We start from the raw sequence: 18422 nt of genomic DNA on the forward strand, positions 1-18422 counted from the left end.
ATGTGACAAAGTGCAGTAAATGGCAGTTGCCAAGATGTTTGTTCGAAAACTTCATAAACACACCCATGAGCTGCTGCCTCGCCTGTCCTCATCCCACCTTTTTTCCCCCCCATGCCCATTCTTGATCCTCTAGATAGTATTTCTGTCCCATTTCAGAAGGTTACTTTCACTTTTGTGGTAGGCTGGCTAGATACCTGATAAGGCTGCTCATGTGCAGCAATTGGGTAGTTGCTTCACCTCCTTTGAAATGGCAATCACACAACTGAAATCTGGCAGCATCACTGGTGTGTGCCCTGGCTCTGTGGAAAGAGAGTATTACAACAGAATTTGCCTCACATCTGTGGTTGTTGTCTTGTTGGTTGAATAGTACCTCACTTGTGTACTTTTTCCACCTATTGCATTTTCAATTGATTAGTTGTTCAGTTAGGCAAAATAGTTTATTCTCTAAATGAGTCTCTGTATCTCTCTAACTGTTTAATTTTTATCCCACTTCCACTACTCTGGTCTTAAGGATACAGCTCTGGACTCCTACTCTTAAGACATAATATGCTTGATCTTAATATTGTTATCTAAATATCATTAATAAATTCATGAAATTTATTGCTATGTTCCCATATTTTTGTATGAGTCAGTTTTAAAGAGTCTGATCTTAAGGTCAGTTCCTGAATTTCTGCACTAAATTTCTGCATTAAATTCTGCCTAGTAACTCATTTTTTAAATAAAAATATGTTATCTTTCTCCAATAGCCAGTTAACTGCTACATAATGCTGTTAATTTTTTCTAAGTAACTGTTTCCTGTTCGTATGAATTCCTTTGAATTCAGAAAAGTGCCACCAATAACTTTCATTCTAGGAAATAGTCTTTAAACCAAAAATTATATACCTTTAGTGTGATACAATGACCTAGGTTAACATTTCTATGGGCTTAATGATTTTCTTTTATATCTTGACTTTTCACTTTTCTTCAAAACTTGCCTGAGACTTTAATTTCACTTTTACTTAAGTCAGAAAGCTGCTATGGAGAGAGGGAGAAAAAAAAACTTCAGTGGGAAGATCTTGGTTGCATCCACATTAGCAGTTTAGTTTAGATGAAGAACGTGGTGTTGAAGTGAAACCCCCTAGTCATTGCTGCTAGCCATGGTTTTAGCTTGCCTTGCAGCTGTGGTTGAATTTCCTCACGTTTGTAGCATATGAATAGGATTCCTTTTAGATAAAACAAAACTGAAAGGAATCTTTAAGATCGTCTAATGTGTTCCAAATGCTGATGAATGTTCATCATAGAAGCAAACCAGCAGTAGAGTAAAATCCTTAAAAACAGTCATAACACAGATGTCTGATCCTCAACAACCACTGTTAGCTCTGCAAATTGGCTGGTGCTGTGTTACACTAAATATTGAACACAGAGGTTATATACAGTATCTAAGCAGGGCTTCCCCTCAGTACAGTCTACTGCAGTGTTGATCTGTAGCCTGCTTGCAGCATAACAGTCTATTAATAACTAGTGCCAATTTTTTAACACAAAAACTGTATGTTTTATTCTAAATATCCTGCTGTTCTCATTTGTGTCAGTAAACTAATGATTGAGGTAGTTTGAACATCTTGACTGATCTTTGGTTAAAAAAAAGTATCAATTGATCAACTGATTGTAATAAAATGTTCTTTTGTGGTTCTTCGCAGATCAAAAATGTTGCCAGCAATAAAACCCAGGAGACATCAATGATGTGTAATAACCTATCTATCAGAGTAATTAGACAATTAGTTGTATGTGGAAGTAGGATTTCTATGCTCACCTAAACTTTTCTTGCTCTGTCATAAAAGTTGTGAATCATCTCGGCAGACAGAAATCCTGCCATTACTAGCAAAGTACCAAGCAAAATCATTGGAAGGTGTTTAATTCCTGCAAAAAACAAGTAATTTTTAGTTCTAATATTCTAGAATAATTAGAGTTACATGTTTCCACATATGAATAGGTGATTTGATATTTGCTTTTTAGAATTTCGGAACTGGAAGCTTTGCTGGTATATATGAAAGTAACCTTAAGTAAGCGCTCTGTACTAAGTAGGTGAATAGGTAGACAGACCCTTCTGTCATTCCGTGAGAATTGAAGAATGTAGTATTGAAGTTCAGATCAGAGAGTAGTAATTAAGCAAACCAGTCTTTTTTCTAACAGATTCTTAACAGTATAATTTTTGTTTCCTTCAGAAATTTGAGAGAAGCGAGAGATAATGCTGTTGCTGAAAAAGAAAGAGCAGTTATTGCTGAAAAGGACTCTTTAAGAAAATATGATCAACTCTTAGAACAGTAAGTGTCTTTAAAAAACATATAAAAATCTAAATGTGTAAGAGTGTTTATATCTAGGAGGTGTAGGTAGGAGGAAGGACTAGCTTTTTGCTTACAAAGAACAAATTGAAGTACAAATTTATTGTTTAAATGAAGTTACACACTTAATTCTGGGAGTACATTTTTCCCATTATCAGTGCAGTAACAAGATGAAAGTTTGGTATTTCTCCTGCAATCCTTTAGAGGCAAGAAAACATAATTATTCATTTCATAGCAAGAATGTGGATTGTATACTGTACAGTAGCAGTGGTCAAACTCTGAACCTGTTTGTGGGGTTTTTTTCTTTAGTTGAAAGTAGAAAATCATCTTGTAAGATGACTTCAATAATAGTTTTTATGAAGTTTGGATAGAGAGCAGTCATGAACATTTATGTTTGTTACATACTTTTTTTCTTACTACTGTCTCTTTTCAGTCTTTCATATTCCATGTGTAAAATTTATTGTCTATACAAATGTATAATTCTGTTCATATGGAGAAAGAAACTATGGTAGATTTTTTGCCTGTTTACAAACAGTGTTACTTTCATATTCTGTAATACCTTTTCCTTAATTTTGGTAAATTTAGAATGTTAGCTGTGGTAAATTATGAGGTAATTTAAAACTATGGGCAGTAATCAAAGTTGTTCAGGTTAAGTTTGTCATGTGTCTTTAATTTTGGATTTAGTTTGTTGTTTAATACAATTTTTTTTTTTAAAGGAAGAGATCAGTTCATTAACTGTGCTACTAGTCTTCTACTCTAAGGAAGTACTAGATGAACCTTCTTTGCTCTAAATCATTTTTAATTACAAGTAGTAATCAGTTAAAATGTTGTTAAGCATAGAAACAAATTTATTAAAGCTTTTAATTTTTATGTCTAGCTTCTAAATTGCAGTGGTGATACTACCGAAGAAATAGCATTGCCTAAGGACTGAAAAAATGTGATTTCTAACTGATAATGTGAAACAATAGGGGTAATTCTAGAGCAAATGAGATGGGTCAGAGGACTTGATATCAACGATGAGTTTAAGGGGCTTGATTTCAGATTAATTCTAGTTCAGCTGAACAGGCCCAAAGGTGCAGAAAGCCTTTTAGTGGTTAGAGCACATTGTAGGGGTTGTTGGGTTGTCAAAAAGGAATTCAGTTTGCAAAGTCTGAGATGATGACTCCACAATGTGGAAATCAAAGCTGTTTAAGTGGGGAGGATCAGGGGACTTGTTTGAAGAAGATCTCCTGAGTCAAAATAAAATGCTAATATGAGTCAACATGGGTTTTTTTCTAATGAGACTCATACGTTTCAATGTGGTAAGATATACTAAGACATGGGGATTTCATATATACACTAGAAACTCTTGAAAATCAGTCTTGCATATCATAATTTGAGTTTGCACTTCTACTTAATAAAAATACTAACTTTGCAATTCTTCTGTATTTGCTTTTAAACTTAAGAACCATGGAGGAAATACTTTCCTGTTCAGCTGTATTCCCACTCCAGTAATGTGTCATTTTTTCATATTGTTGCTTTATTTTGAGGAGGAAAGTTCCCCTGCTATTAGAAATACAGGAATCTTGTTTGATAAACTTAAGCTTCTGTGCTCTTACAGCTTTTTCGAGTGATAAGCCCTCCAATTAAGTAAAACTCTCCTTTCCTCATGTTAAATAAATTAATAAGTTGATTAATGCTGGGTTTTGGAGTTTGAAGTAGATTGTTCCTCAGAAGATTATTTTCTGCTTGGGAACATGGAAAACCCTTACTAGCCTTTTTTGAAATGTAGATGCCTCCCTTCAAAACTACCCCACTTCTAACCACATTACAGGTGTCAAGACCATTAATTTCTCCACATTCCAAATCATTTACCTAAGTGAACTGCAAAGTAACTAACTGGCATGTTGAGATGGTATAAATAACTTAAAAGACTCCAAATTCTGAATTTACTGTGGACTCACATGTGACAATTCTGTGGAACAAAGAAATTTTCTAATATCACCAGAAACCCCCTAAGATAAAAAAGGAAAACCTGTGTTGTCCAGTTCTGTATTTAAGTGATTATAACAGCTTGTTCTACTTTAGTAAAAACAAGGTGACTCATCGTAGTTACCACTGGTATCATAATCTGTATAAACAAACATGTTTGAAAGCTTCAGAAGTATGTGGAATGTTGACTGGCCTGAATGGTGGTTAAATAAAGCCCCTGGCATATCTTGTGATCAGAAGTGTAACTAATACCAAATTTTCTAGTCAAGTGTAGTTATTTTCCTTTTTTTTTTACACGTTTGTGGTAGTTTTCTGTGAACAGCTATTTACAAATGCCAAGAAAATACCAAAGTGATAATATTCATTAAAGAGTTCTATTGAGAAAGGATCTGCTGTTTCAACCTTAACTGTGATGTCAGGAGGTAAGTTTTGTTGCTGCCTTTGCCATTATGCAGCTGTAATTTCTGTCTAAGAATCCATGTTTCATTTACCTATAACAATGCCAAAAACCTTAAATTGTTTGATATTTGAGGACAGCAATTTTGTAACAGCTCCATCATCAACACAGTTAAGTATAGATGCTACATATGTTCCAGCTTTTCCTTCTTTTGAATATTCCTCGAGTGTTATTTTCAAACTGTTGACTGTTAATCTGTTACTTCTCATTGCCGAAAGAAAAAAACATCCAACCCACCAAGACACCACCAACCAAAAAAAGCCAACACCAAAAAAGTAGAAGTGCACTGCGGTTTGCTGTTGGGTTTTTTCCTGATGGTTAAATTTTCTAGTTTCCTGTAAGGTTCAATATCAAACTTAAGTGGTTCCTTTTCTTAAAGTGAACTCAGAGGTCTAATATGGAGTGAACTCATACTAGAGCACTTCACTTACAAGAACCATCTCTTGCCTTTGATTGTTGACTTCCTTTAAATTTCCTTTAAAAGGAGTATAATATCTTTTCCCAGGACTCAGCTATATCAGTGGAAACTGGCTTAAAAATTCTAGAATTACTGGGTACACAAGGGAAGTTCATAGTTAGTGTGATTTTACAAAACCTTTTTTTCTTAGTGACAAAAAGAAATTGTACTCTTTAACAGCCGATTGCTGCTCACATGATGTACGTAAAGTGATTTTTCTTTTCTTGTCTTTGTAATGATAAAGTGAGAAGTGTAGAATAATGAAGAGAAAGAAACAAAATAGGTATGCAGTGAATAGAAAACAAGTATGCAAGGAAATTGTGTTATGGCAGTGCTATTCCTTCAACTTCGCAGTGGACACTATTCATAAAAACTCTTGGTTTTGTAAAAGCTAGTGAGAGGTTTAAATTCCTGCCTCTGTCCATTGGGTAATAGGATATTTTTAAGTATGTACTTTTTTGTCTTATTTGAATATGCACAGATGCACTGATGATGAATTTTAAACCATATTTCTGTAGTTGTGTTAAGTCAGGGTGATGACTACAGAAATCATTTAGAGCCTTAGGTTAGCTCTATAAAGATTTCAAAGTATTTTGTATTATTTAAGCATTTCTGGATTGAGGTACATAGCTCAGTTTTTTAAAGTTATTAAATTTATAATAGATGATCTGCTACAGGTCAAAATACCTTTAGGAGTATTTCTACTATTTAAGTTAAGAAATGCTTTTCTCAAATAAAAAACAAAATTGAATAAAGATCATTGACATTTCTTGATAACATTTGTCTGTGTTTCATAGATTAAGAAAAGTATGCAAAAAGTTGTCTGCATGTTTGTGTTTACACATTTAATGTTTTTCTTTCCAGTCAGATGCAAGCTGATTATGCAACTTAGAGATTTATTCTAGTCTCTCCATAATCTTTTTAATTTGAATCTCTTATCCCTATTTTTTTCGTTCTTCATAATTGTGGCGCATTTTAGAATTCATCTGGAGTGAGGTTGATGCTGATATTAGTCATCTGTCTTAAACTTTTTAGGTGATGGGAGAGAGGGGATAAATTCTATTAATCAAATGGGTTTTTAAATTAGATTAAATTATGATCCCTATATCTTATTAATTGTACACAAGCCTAGAGGACTGGCTTAGGTGCGAAGATAATTGGATAAATTTACTGAACAAATAAATGTTAGAATGCATTTAAAATCTCTGTGGAACATGCCAAGAACCTCATCATTAGATTTTCATTTATTACATTATACTTTCATTGTTAACAGAAATGTTAAAACTAATTATTTTCCCCTTCTGTGAACACTTTTTTATAATCTGGGTGTTGCATACTTCAGTGACAGGATTCTAATACTAAAATTACTAACTCTGTGCTGGAGTTACTAGCAATATTTAAATAGGGGCATGTTATCTCTTCAAGAATATTTGTATCAAATGAAGATTTCAATAATGAATTTTAAAAAATCCATTCTGAAAACTGCTGGCCAAAATATTTCTTGGGCAAAGCTGCCATCACCCTGTGATAAAAGCTACTGTCAGAATTTCTTACTCCCTACACATGGCTGCTACGTTTGTATATGAAGTGCCTTGTAACCCGTTGAATTGAAGAGCTGTGTAGGTCTTGAAAATCACTACCACTTTAAATCTTCAGTTTCAATTAATTTTTAGTGTTTTCCAAAATGCTTTTTTGGTAACAATAATTTGCTGCTGCTGTATTAATTTATGACTTCTGTAGTAAGATTTGTATGCATAATTTTTTAACACTTAGAATTTCTATCAGAATAAAGCCAAGCCCTTCAATGGCATTATTAGACTTTGTTTGGATTTCAGCCCTAGCCAAGGTAACTATTGCACATTTCCCATAAAATTACCCATCTTGTTCTCCTGATGAGAAAGTTAAATATGAGGTACAGCTAAAAGGGTAAAATTAATGAATGTCATGGAAATTGCTGAAAGACACCCTCTTGGAGATTCAGAATCAACGCAAGAAAGTCAGTGAAAGAACCAAGAGCAATAATATGATGGAGAAGCAAAGAAAAAGTCCATTTCCCAGGTGACTAGGTCTGGTTTGTTTCCAAGCTGTAGAAACAGCACTGAAATACGTAACAAAAAAAGTCTATGCATCCTGTATTTCTCCTGAAATGACTAGGGAGGCTCCTACTCTCTTCCTTTTCTTCTGAGGATATGTTCATTTGAAAACTTTACATCTTAACAGATAATTCTAGGATGCATTTTAATTAACAGGAGGAGAAAAAACTAATTAACTGATTTGGTGAAAGAGATAAATAGTAATGTTGGGAACACTGCACACTTGCTAAGGCATGCCTAGTTGGTTTTGGTTCTTAGATTCCTAATCAAGATCTTAAAATTTTACATTCTTAGCTAAGATAGTGTTCTTGCAGAATGAATGCTTTGAGCCCTGTAAGCAGTCACTTCGTAACTGTAACTGTCTTGATGTTGAAGAATTATCTACATCAAGACTCACAGGAATGCTGAGTTAGTCTGATGTCTGACCTTTCTGAGCTTCATTACATCTGGAACACAGGCTTTGAAGTTTGTTCTCTTACTGTGCAAGGAATGCTCAATGATTATATTTATAGCTCTAAAAACCTTTTATTTCAGTTGCTCTTGCCCCAGCTCCTAAAAAATAGTTCTCACAAAATATTTTTAGCCTCTGAGGGGTGCTTTGGAAAAGTTGTAGTATCAACATATCCTCATATCATAAAGATTTTCCATAAGCCTTGACATTCTCATTTTACCTTTTATTTCCTTCTAGCCAAAATATTTTAATTTTAAAATATTAGTAGAGACAAATTGTTAAAATTCTGCAGTGGCTATTCTGACTACCTAAGAAACTATTTATTTACTCTTTTAAGTCCTAAGGGGTTTTTTGCTACCCTGGAAAGGTTGAAATATATAATGTCCTTTGAGAACAAATTTGAAAGCAGTTGCAAATTCCTTCAAAGAGGGATTCTGCATTACAAGGGTGGTGGTGTTGCTGCTTATATATATTTCTTAAATTATTGGGTTGAAATTTCCACTGCAGTCCATGATTTTGCTTTGATTATTACTATTCCTCATGTACACACCCAGTTTTGTGACTCACTGCACCCAACTTCTCTTTAGTGGTGAGCACTGCCAGAATGAACAAGTAGGGGTCCTTTGTAACTCCTTACCAAATCATGTTTCAGGTACTAAATTTTACATGGGTTCAAAACGAGACTGGAAAAGCTCAAGATAAATTTGAGAATCACTTTACAGGTAGAAAACGTATCCATTTTCAGGAAATACTCGAGTGAGAAATAGTTGAACACTAGTGGCAGAGGATTAGGGAGAAATACAGAATGTGCAGAAGTTTTTCTTGCTTTTCTCAAAACACTTTTGGCTGCAGTTGGAGCCAGCTTTATCAGGCTACGTATGCCTTTCCTGTGATATGCTACAGCCATTCTGTGTAGAATAGAAACTATGAAACACAGGGAACTCCTCAACCTTTTTACTGCGTGTGCTTTGAAAAGGGGACATTACACTGGATGTAATGACAAGATAAAAATGAAAGCTTTTATCTGAAGAAATTATTAATCTGGGTTTTTTTGTATTTTTCAAAGTTTATTACATATATCAGGTTACCTGTGCAGATAATGTCTGTGGAGTATTCCTAACCATCTGAGCTTGAAGGACTAAATGTGTGTGTGAAGTCCCTGCCAGCATTAAGTAACCCAAAGCATTAACACTTCAATGGCACGTGAGAAAAGAACCTGTTTATAGGAAGTTCCCAAATATATGTTTTTTAGAATACAGAAGAAAAATAGGTTGCAGATAATAACATGACCATAAATACAGGCAGGGAACGTTGACTGAGTATGTTTACCAAAACAGTGTATTATAATGCCAATTCAAAAGCTAAATTCTTCAAAACAGGGGTATTGTATTTTCTGTGTGTCTGTACAAAAATGTTGATCTTCAAATTATGGCTATTTTTGTAATACTATATTAAAGACTAATAAAACCATAGAAGTTTCCTTTTAATAGTAATTATCTTCTGTAATTATGTTCTCAGTCTGTGGTTACTCCGTGGAAAAGGGGTTGAAATCATTCTGATTACCTCCTGGAAAAGGATGTGATGCTATACTCATTTCCAGTTAGCAGACTTCGGAAGAACAGGGTCCAAATACATGCTTGTGTGGTGTGAGAAGGAAGTTACAGCTTTGTGATGTTAAAACCTCATCATAAACTCTGAAATGTTGGATATGAAGACTTAACATTGATGAGTTTTGAGCTTTGAGCAAAGTTTTGGCTAGAGCTTGTCTTCTGCAGAATCACGTTGGAACTGTTGAGAAAATACTAGATATAACTGAAGAAAGCACTAGGCTGGTCCTCATTTCCGTGGTGGTGGCAGCTGTTGTGTGTAACTCTTACAGATAGGGAAAATGGTGATGTGTGGTTCTGGAAGAGAGCACAGGTAGTTAATTTGTAAATGAATGGATGAAGAACTGTGAATAAATGAAGGACCATCATAGTATGTTCATGCACAGGCACCCAGAACAATATACATCAGTGAGCCAAGGTACTTTCACACCATAAGCCACAAGGAACTGTTTGCCTTGGACCTTAGTCCATCCAGCATTGAATTATGCCTAATTAAACACATCAAGGACTTCCCAAAACAGAGTGATGTACAATATCTATGTGTAGTGCTCACAGCTGGTGAGTCCACTGTTCACAGTTGATGAAACAACCATGCAAGTCCTTGGCAGCTGTTTTGTTGCTTTCTCTCTTCATGAGATTGGCATGTCTGGTGACCAGTGCCTTGATGAGGAAGGAATGGCAAGACCAGGATTGGAGGGCTGATTTCCCTTTTGTATGGTCTTTTTCTAGATAAGATTGCCTGAAGAATGTATCCCAGACTTTGTCACAGTTGACTCAGAGAGTTGTTAACATTCAGGGACACCAGTAAATTTTTTTTGAGACTGTGTGTGTTCAGTACTGAAGTATTGCATCACATACTGGATAGGGGGAAGGCCATGTCCGTCAATTTACTTACTCAGTGCAAAGCTACTTGGGTAATTTTTACAGCTGTTGGTGTTTCTACCTAAATGATCTAAAGGCACAAATGTGTCTACTTATATGACTATATGGGTAATTCTGTGAGAATATTCTGTGATACCAGAAAAATGAATGTGCAATTAATGTTCGAGGCACAGGTAGCCAGAATTCAAGAGCTTCCTAAGGACTACCTTGATTTGGGTAGCTGTAGGGTGGCAGTGTGAGATAGTAGAACATTTTTACCAAACATCATTTAGGCATAGTGACACTTAGCTGTGGCATGACATTTGAATTATGGGGGAACCAAGAGGGTGGTACTACTTTGAACTCTTTATGATATCAGTGAGGGGAAGCTGGTTTCAGATTTTTTTTAAAAAAAGTTACTTAGAACCTTAGCGAGACCAATGTGAGATGGGAACATTTCTTCTGGATGGGCCCCCAAGGGGAGCACAGTGTGAAAGCAGATATGCTGGTCTGGTCCTGGGGGTGGCTGCTGGTGAGCCGGGAGAGGACTTCTAATTCTGTGGGAGGAGTGTGGTGAGAGGCAGCAAGGACAGAGAACCTGGGGACTGAATAAACCCAACCAAGATGGAAAGGAGGGGTACATACGAAAGACTAAATCAAGGAGCTTTATGACTAACAATACAGGGCTCTTGCAGTTCTTACCACTGGGCAGAATCCATAAAGATCCTGTTCATGTGTCTATACTGCCAACCCTTTCTTGTGAGCCCTGTTTAACAGTAAGTTTTTGTACCAGCAAAGAAACGAATGTTGCCAAGTCGAGACATTGCTGCACAGACCACCCCGCTGACTCATCAAGCGTGGAGAAGGTGCACTCTGGGTGTGTGTCCCTTTGAGGTACTCCAGCAGCAAAAAAAATTGCCAGTTTTGCAGCTTCTCACCCGTGGAATAAACAAAATTGAGAAACTTTCTCTTAAGAGGAGGTAAACTTTTTCCATCAAGTGGCAGTCTAGTCGGAGGAATAAATGTAATTAGAAATAGATTCCTTTGAGACGAAGCTTGGGCATTACATAAAACCTGTCAGGCATTTAGTCTTTATATAAAATGTTGGATTTCATAATGTACATGTAAAGTGTACATACTTGTACTTACAAGCCTATTTGTACATCTCTTCTAAAATTAAAAATTGGATATGTTGTCAAAATGCTGCAGCTCTTGGCTAACATTTTAATATAAATACTGCTGTGTATGTATATATACCCAGCATGTGTATGTATATAATCTAGCTTAAGCTTTGATGTGGAACTTGTCATCTGGAATTGTTTTCAGAGATATTCTAATTGTTTCATGGAAAGTGTTGCCATGGATAAACAGATACAGAAGTGCACTGATTCATCCCTTCTGAAATTTTGCTTAATGTTTGCTCTGATTTTTGTAAGATCTTAAGCTTTTCCATTCCAGAAATATAATCTAGATCATAAGTTTCAACATGCTTCAAAAAGCTAAATCTTCCCATTTTATCTTGGATGTATTGCTGGGGTCACTATAATTGGTTGTGGGTTTTAGAGAATGAAAGAATTTGTCCCACTCAAAACACTATGGGAAGGGGAAAAGGTTTTATTTGTGCAAAATAGTACTGTAAGTAGATGAAAATAATTAGAAACCATAGTCCTTCCCTTGTCTTGATAAGCTGCTCGGTAGGTAATTAACTGACTCCTAAACCTCAGAGTACACTCGTGACAGAGGGTTTCTCTGAATGGTAAAGGGCAAGTAAAGTGTGGTCAATGAAAATGGCTTAACTGTGAAATGCCCGGTATTGCTGGAATATAACCTTTATTGATACCTTATTTCTAAGATTTTTAGACCTAAAACCAGGTGAGGAAATCCTGTATCTTTATTGTCTCTTGCATGTTCCTCTAGAAGATTTTTGTTTTTACGGATAGGTACTTTATGGAAGCTAGTGAGGCTGGGTTTTTTGATTTTAGGTTTGTCCTTTATGACACTGCTCCCAGTCACAAGTTGTGAAATCTGGGTCTAATTGTCTGTGTCAGAGTTCTTTTTTGTTGTTTTCAAAGTACTCTATACGCATAAATAAATGGGGTATATTTCAGGTTTATTTTTTCTGTGCCAGATGACTTCTTTTCAAAGAAAGAAGAAACTTTTTGAAGTAGTGCATTTGCTGCAAGGTAGCTGTATTACTAAAATGTGCAGATCTACAAAAGTAGTTGACATGCTCCAAGTCAGAAAAGGGCTACGTTATGGTAATTTGTTTGCCTGCCAGGGCTGTCCCCCTGCCCTGCATTTTCTTACTTTGTAAAATAATCAAATCTTCCTTTTGTCCTTTGTCTCAAATGGTTATCTATTTATACTGAACAACTATTAAACAGTTTTAGTTTAACCATTAGAGTAAGGAAAAAAAATTGGAATCCTTTTTTATTGCTTAATTGATATCTTTTGGCAGAATTACTAATTATTTTTAAAGACAGTTTTACATTTATCTTTGTAAGTCTCTTTTGTTATGCCAGCTGTCTAAATCTTTTCATAAACTTCAGTTAAAAGAACATACTTTCCGTGATTATTTTAAAATATAATGTTTACTGGAAGCGAAGTCTAGTGAATTCCCACAGATGAAGTGTGAGTGTATTTCTCCCACTTGTAAATGAGTTCTTATTTCCTACAGTATGTATTCTGGTACCACAATGAGTCATTTTCAGCATGTTTTAGTTTAGCTTCTAAAACATTTAAAAACTTGGCAGATGCATGTAAATGAATATTACATCCAGTTTTAGAAACTGCTTCCAAAGAGAATTTTACTAAAATGAAGACTGTGAATAGACCTTTCAGAATGCAGAAGTATCTTTTGTGATAAGCCTGAAGTCATTTGCAGAGGTCTTTTGGTTTGGGTTGTTTATTATTGGGGATTTTTTTCCTTGCCTTCAACAGGTTTTGGTTTAACCATCCTGTAAAATAGGGAGAATGCTTTTATGAAAAAACCTTAAAGCTTACACACAACATGTTGTTAATTGGATATTTTAGCCAGGCAAGTAATACCTTTCGTCAGTACGTTAACTGAATTTTGCAGATTTTCATGCTATTTTATTTTAAAATTTTTCAGTTTTATAACTTTTTTTAAATTAATGTAGTGCCACCTTCTACTGTGATTTAATGTGTTTAAAATTATATATGCCATGCCCTACTTAAATCTATTTCCTGATGCTACCTTGACAGTTCAACTATTAGAAAAAAACTCAAGACTAAGTAGTTTGTATGATTAAAAGGAACTAAGGAGTTACGGCGGTGGAGTGTGAGTGGGAGGAAAGTGGGGGAGACAAAGTATGTTTAGATTCAAAAGGGAAAAAAAAACCCACCCCCAGCAAACAAAATCCCCAGTGCAAAAATGACCAGTGTTCCATTTCTGAGAAAGTTATATCTATTATTTAAAGAATATTTTACATTTTAACTTCATTGTCCTGGCTTCCTGGCATCTGGAACATTTAATATAATGGGATCTTAGGTACTTTGCTCACACATGAGTGAACATGTGAGTGTATCTATGCTTAGATACACTCACATTTCTGCAGTCTGGATTTGAATACCACCCCAAATATTTTCCAATTTTTGGCAGCATTTGTATTGTCAGTTATGGTAGGGATAACTTTGCAAATCTCTGATTATTCTCTTCCAACTTTAACCACCTGTATGTTGTCCATGATGCAACATCATGTCATGAGTAAGGTCTTACTGTAACTATCACACTTAAAAATTTCTGTAGCTTTTTATTAGACTCAGAAGATGATGGGGAAAACATATAAAACTTGGATTACTAAGTCCTTCATTAAAAGATTTCCTGGAATCCCTTTTCCCTTAGTTATGTGGTATAAAATATAAAGGAAACCTATTTCAAAACCCTTCTCCACCTGCCTCCCCAGACTGGTCCTAAATACAGTAAATTTTCATCAAGAAGAAAATCAAAAAGAGGAAGGGAAGTTTTGTTCATACCACTGTTTCAGAATTTTGTGGTTTTTTGAATTATTTTTAAAATGCAATATACTGTTATGCTTGGATTAGTTCAAACATTTGTTTCTGACCAAAGTAAGTAAATGCAGCATGGATTTTAGTACAGTGTTTACTGTGGCTGTCGTCAGTCTTGTCTAATTTTAAATGCCTGTGCTGGAATGGAATCATGTCTGTAGGGTACCTGTTTCTTTCCACTGACTTACAAAGGGAGTCTGCACAACAGGCTCAGATGTAGGTAACCACATCATAAATAGCAAAAACTACACAAGTCAAGTCCCACATGGCTTTTCTGAGTAAAAGGAGTTTAGCATAGACTCTTTTCAGAAATTCATGGGTTTTGGAGCTTTTGTGCTTTACCATCAGTCTTACTCAGTCCTCCAGTGCAGAATCATCAAGCCTTTAAGCCTTTCTCTAAGGCTGATTGTAAAACGGAATGTTTTTGTTACGAGGTACTATATGCCTTATATGCTGCTTCTTTTTTCCCTTTTTTTTTCAAATGATCTCTGTTGTCTTCCATGATTGGAAGTGTTTTAACTGACAGAAATTCAATCAGTGTAGGTCTAGATATGCAATTATACAAAAGATTGGACCTGGTTAATGAAACTACGGAAGGTAGGAAGATATGATACTCCTTCAAAATTTTCAATTTTAGCTACCTTGCAGTAACTCAGAAAGAGTTGCCAAACCCAAATGAAGAGGAAACTTGCATTTGTCTTTTTAGAGAAAAGGGGAGAAAGGACAGAAAAGATCTGTGGTGTAGCAGAAATCCACCTGGTGCCCATGGGAGGGGTGGTGATTGCCCTAAGGAGGCTGTGACCCTGTGGGATGCCCATGGTGGAGCAGGTTTGCTGTCAGGACATGTGATCTCACAGGGACCCACACTGGAGTAGTCTGTTCCTGAAGGACTGCACCCCTGGGAAGGACCCACACTGGAGAAGTTTGTGGAGGGCTGTCTCCCATGGGAGGGACCCCATGCTGGAGCAGGGGAAGAATGTGAGGAGTCCTCCACTGAGGATTGGCAGAAACGTGGGATGATTTGACTACAGCCCCCATTCCCTGTCCTTCTGCACTGCTGGGAGGATGGAAGTAGAGAAAATTAGGAGTAAGGTTAAATTCAAGAAAGGAGGGATGAGAAGAACATCGTTTATTTTAGGATTTGGTTTTGTTTCTCATTACCCTTTTCTGATTTGATTGGTAATAACTTAATTTTCCCCCAAGTCGAGTCTGTTTTGCCTGTGACGGTAACTGGGGACTGATCTCTCCCTGTCCTTATCTTGACGCATGAGTCTTTCGTTATATTTCTTCTGCCCTGTCCAGATGCAGAGGGGAGAGATAGAGTGGCTTTAGTGGGCACCTGGAATCCAGCCAGGGCCATTCCACCACAGTGTACTCAAAAAGTAGTGTATGGTTGGTAAGTACAGGTTTTGCACATGTTAGTTGACTTTCCAACAGGCTGTCATAGTGATATCTGGGGGTAGATTTTCCCTGATGATATTCCAGTGAACTCTCACCAATACCTCCTGTTCTCAAGCACCACCTAACCTCAGAGGCACTTAAAATGATTCCAAGTTGGAGCACATTTAGGTAGAGGTCCTTGTGCATGCTCGGAAATCTCCTGGTTTGGAAAATAAGTGCTTATTTTGATAGGGGTAGGAGGTGCTTGAACTCTGTTCAAGTCCCTGAAGGGCCTGTTTTTATTAGAACATGGCTAAGTCATTCAAAATCATTGAGTTCACTCCAGAACACTGTTAGAAGAAGAGGTAGTGGTTAAGCTTTGCCTCTTTTATAACATGATTGGAGCACTCGACCAGAAAGTTTAAGACCCTTGTCCTTTTCCCTTTCAGTCTCCCAAATTATTTAAACAGGTTTTGGTGTTACCTGGAAGTTAGGCCAATTTGTCTGGAACTGTTTGCAACAAGGCTTGATATACATGATGTGTAAGTTTAACAAAATGCCACAAAAGAGGAAAAATAAGCAAATTTGGGGATTTTTTTGGTGAAAGTCAAACAAATTCTCAACAAATTATAAAAATGCAATTAAAATATAACATTCAGAATCTTCTAGCTGTGTAATTGTCTTTTTTATACTTCTTTTTCCATTATTAAATGAAGAAAAAACTGAAAACCTTACAAATGTGGTTAGTAGTTACCTATAAGGTTTATAAACATCATTTTTAGAGTAAGCCTTTTGGATCATTGATTATTTTGTCATTTCATGTAACCATCTTTTTAGAAATTAAACTCTGAACTGTACTGTTCCTAGTGAAAGACATTCTAGTTGTTACGTTCAGATGGGGTTTTAATTTCTGTTTCAAGATTATTTTCTCCTGGTTTGTATCACAGTGTTCCAATGATAGCATTAGTCAAATTTATCTATTGTTTTGTCCTCTTAAAATCTTAGTCAGACTTTGTTTTTTCTAGGTTGTAGCTTATTTGACTTCTCATGGGATAGATTCCTTGTTCTCTTGGACATCTGAGTACCATTTCTTTTAATCTTGACCTCACTTTAACACAGATAACTGGAATTCTGAATAATGTTTCAGATGATTTCCTGCTCTATCTCAGATGATATCATAATTTCCACTAGATGTACCTTAGGGATTCCTGGAACTTTGTGTCTTTTGCGTAACTGGGCCATGTTAGCAGTTTAGTTATCTTAATCTCATGTTAGAAATCTAGATCCTTCTCATCAGTCTGCTCTGTCTTTCAGGAGTCTGGATGAATAGCACCATCACCTTAAGTTTCCTAGCCCTGCTCTAAGTCTTCCATCCATATATACATTCTTAGTAGTTTTGTGATTGTGCAACATTATTATTATTGTTCTGTGAGAATCCCACTCTCTGTCATTTTGGAGAAGCACATCACTAGAAGATGTGCAGTCATTTTTGCTCCAAATACTCAGCATGAGATACAACTCACTTAAATGAACCTGTGCTGAGTACGCTTACAAAGGAGCTGCAAACTTCTGAATTATTATCATTCTTGAAATATGTTTTTAATCCACATTTCAGATCTTCAGCTATTCGGTGTTGTGTCACTAGGATGCAAAAATGGAATTGCTAAAAAAGGAAAGGAAGTAGGTTTCAAAGTTGTAATTTTAGCTCTGGTGTGTGATGCTAGTCAAACTGAACTTGCATTACTGAGTTGTGGGGGGAAAATAATATTTGTGAAAAGTGCAAATACTTGCAAGTTGTTTCTTTGTTCTTATCATTTAACAGTTTAACAGTACAAACCTGTCAGGGCAAGTTTTTTCCTGTATTAGTGATGAAAAACAAAAACAAATTACACTGGTTGCTCTGTAATTTTTTTGCTTACATTTTAACTTTTTTGCTTACATTTTAACTTTTCTGTACACCTTATTTAGCACCTACCAGATTAAAATGTTACAGAAATGTTAAGTAATATTCCTTTTTTGTCTTTAAGAAATATGTAGATTTTAGTCACATCTCTTTTCACTAATTACTAGTCATATGGATTATCTTTTTGTGTCCTGTTAAACAGAAAATATTTGATCTGTAAGAATGCCTTTTTACTCCACTCTGTGTTTAAGGAAGACAATAATATAAATTATGTTGCAGTTCAAACTACATAGTTAGCTTTCACTTGCCTGCCACACTTTAAGATTTTATTTATGTGTTATAGCTCATATATGAAGTGAATAGACATGCTTAAGCATCACTTAAATAGTGAAATTCTGTCATCATATTAGTAGGTGTTACTTTTCCATAGTGTTTACAGTTCAAACAGCTTTCATGCTTACTTGCATTGGCCTTCCTACTCCAGTTACCACCCTACAAAATAAATCCTTGTATATTCGAACTGATGCCAAGATGCCAGCAGTACAAACTATAATGCATGATTCATAATGCAAACTCCCAGAGCATTTACTTGTGTACAAGTACATTCCTAAGAAATGACAGTCAGATAACTTTATATACGTAAATGTGCAATCACTGAAAAGAGATTCTTTGTTGATCTTGCATGTGTGCACATTTCGTACCAATTCAGTGATCTTAGATATGGTTAGAAAGTAGTCATTGTTTTGTTACTCCCATTTTAATGCTAAAATAGGAAATGAACCATTTAAAAACAATCTTCTAAACTGAATTTGAAAGATAGAACCATATTTTTCAAAATTAAAAATAAGTTTGTGTATCAGTTTGTGGAGGGAATATAATGAAGGAGAATCTCCTA

The 18422-nt window shown here is 35.7% G+C and overlaps 1 protein-coding gene across 4 annotated transcripts in view; it reads left to right on the forward strand.

Moving 5' to 3' along the window:
- Positions 1-18422, forward strand: part of PIBF1 (progesterone immunomodulatory binding factor 1) — a 107239-nt gene that overhangs the window by 28059 nt on the left and 60758 nt on the right. For all 4 annotated transcript variants that reach the window (XM_082279264.1, XM_082279263.1, XM_082279265.1 and 1 more), the window contains exon 10: positions 2202-2300. In XM_082279264.1, coding sequence (XP_082135390.1) covers positions 2202-2300 — 99 coding nt within the window. The remainder of the gene's footprint in view (positions 1-2201; positions 2301-18422) is intronic.

Source organism: Coloeus monedula (genome assembly GCF_965178545.1).
Source record: "Coloeus monedula genome assembly, chromosome: 3".
Classification (NCBI taxonomy): Eukaryota; Metazoa; Chordata; class Aves; order Passeriformes; family Corvidae; genus Coloeus; species Coloeus monedula.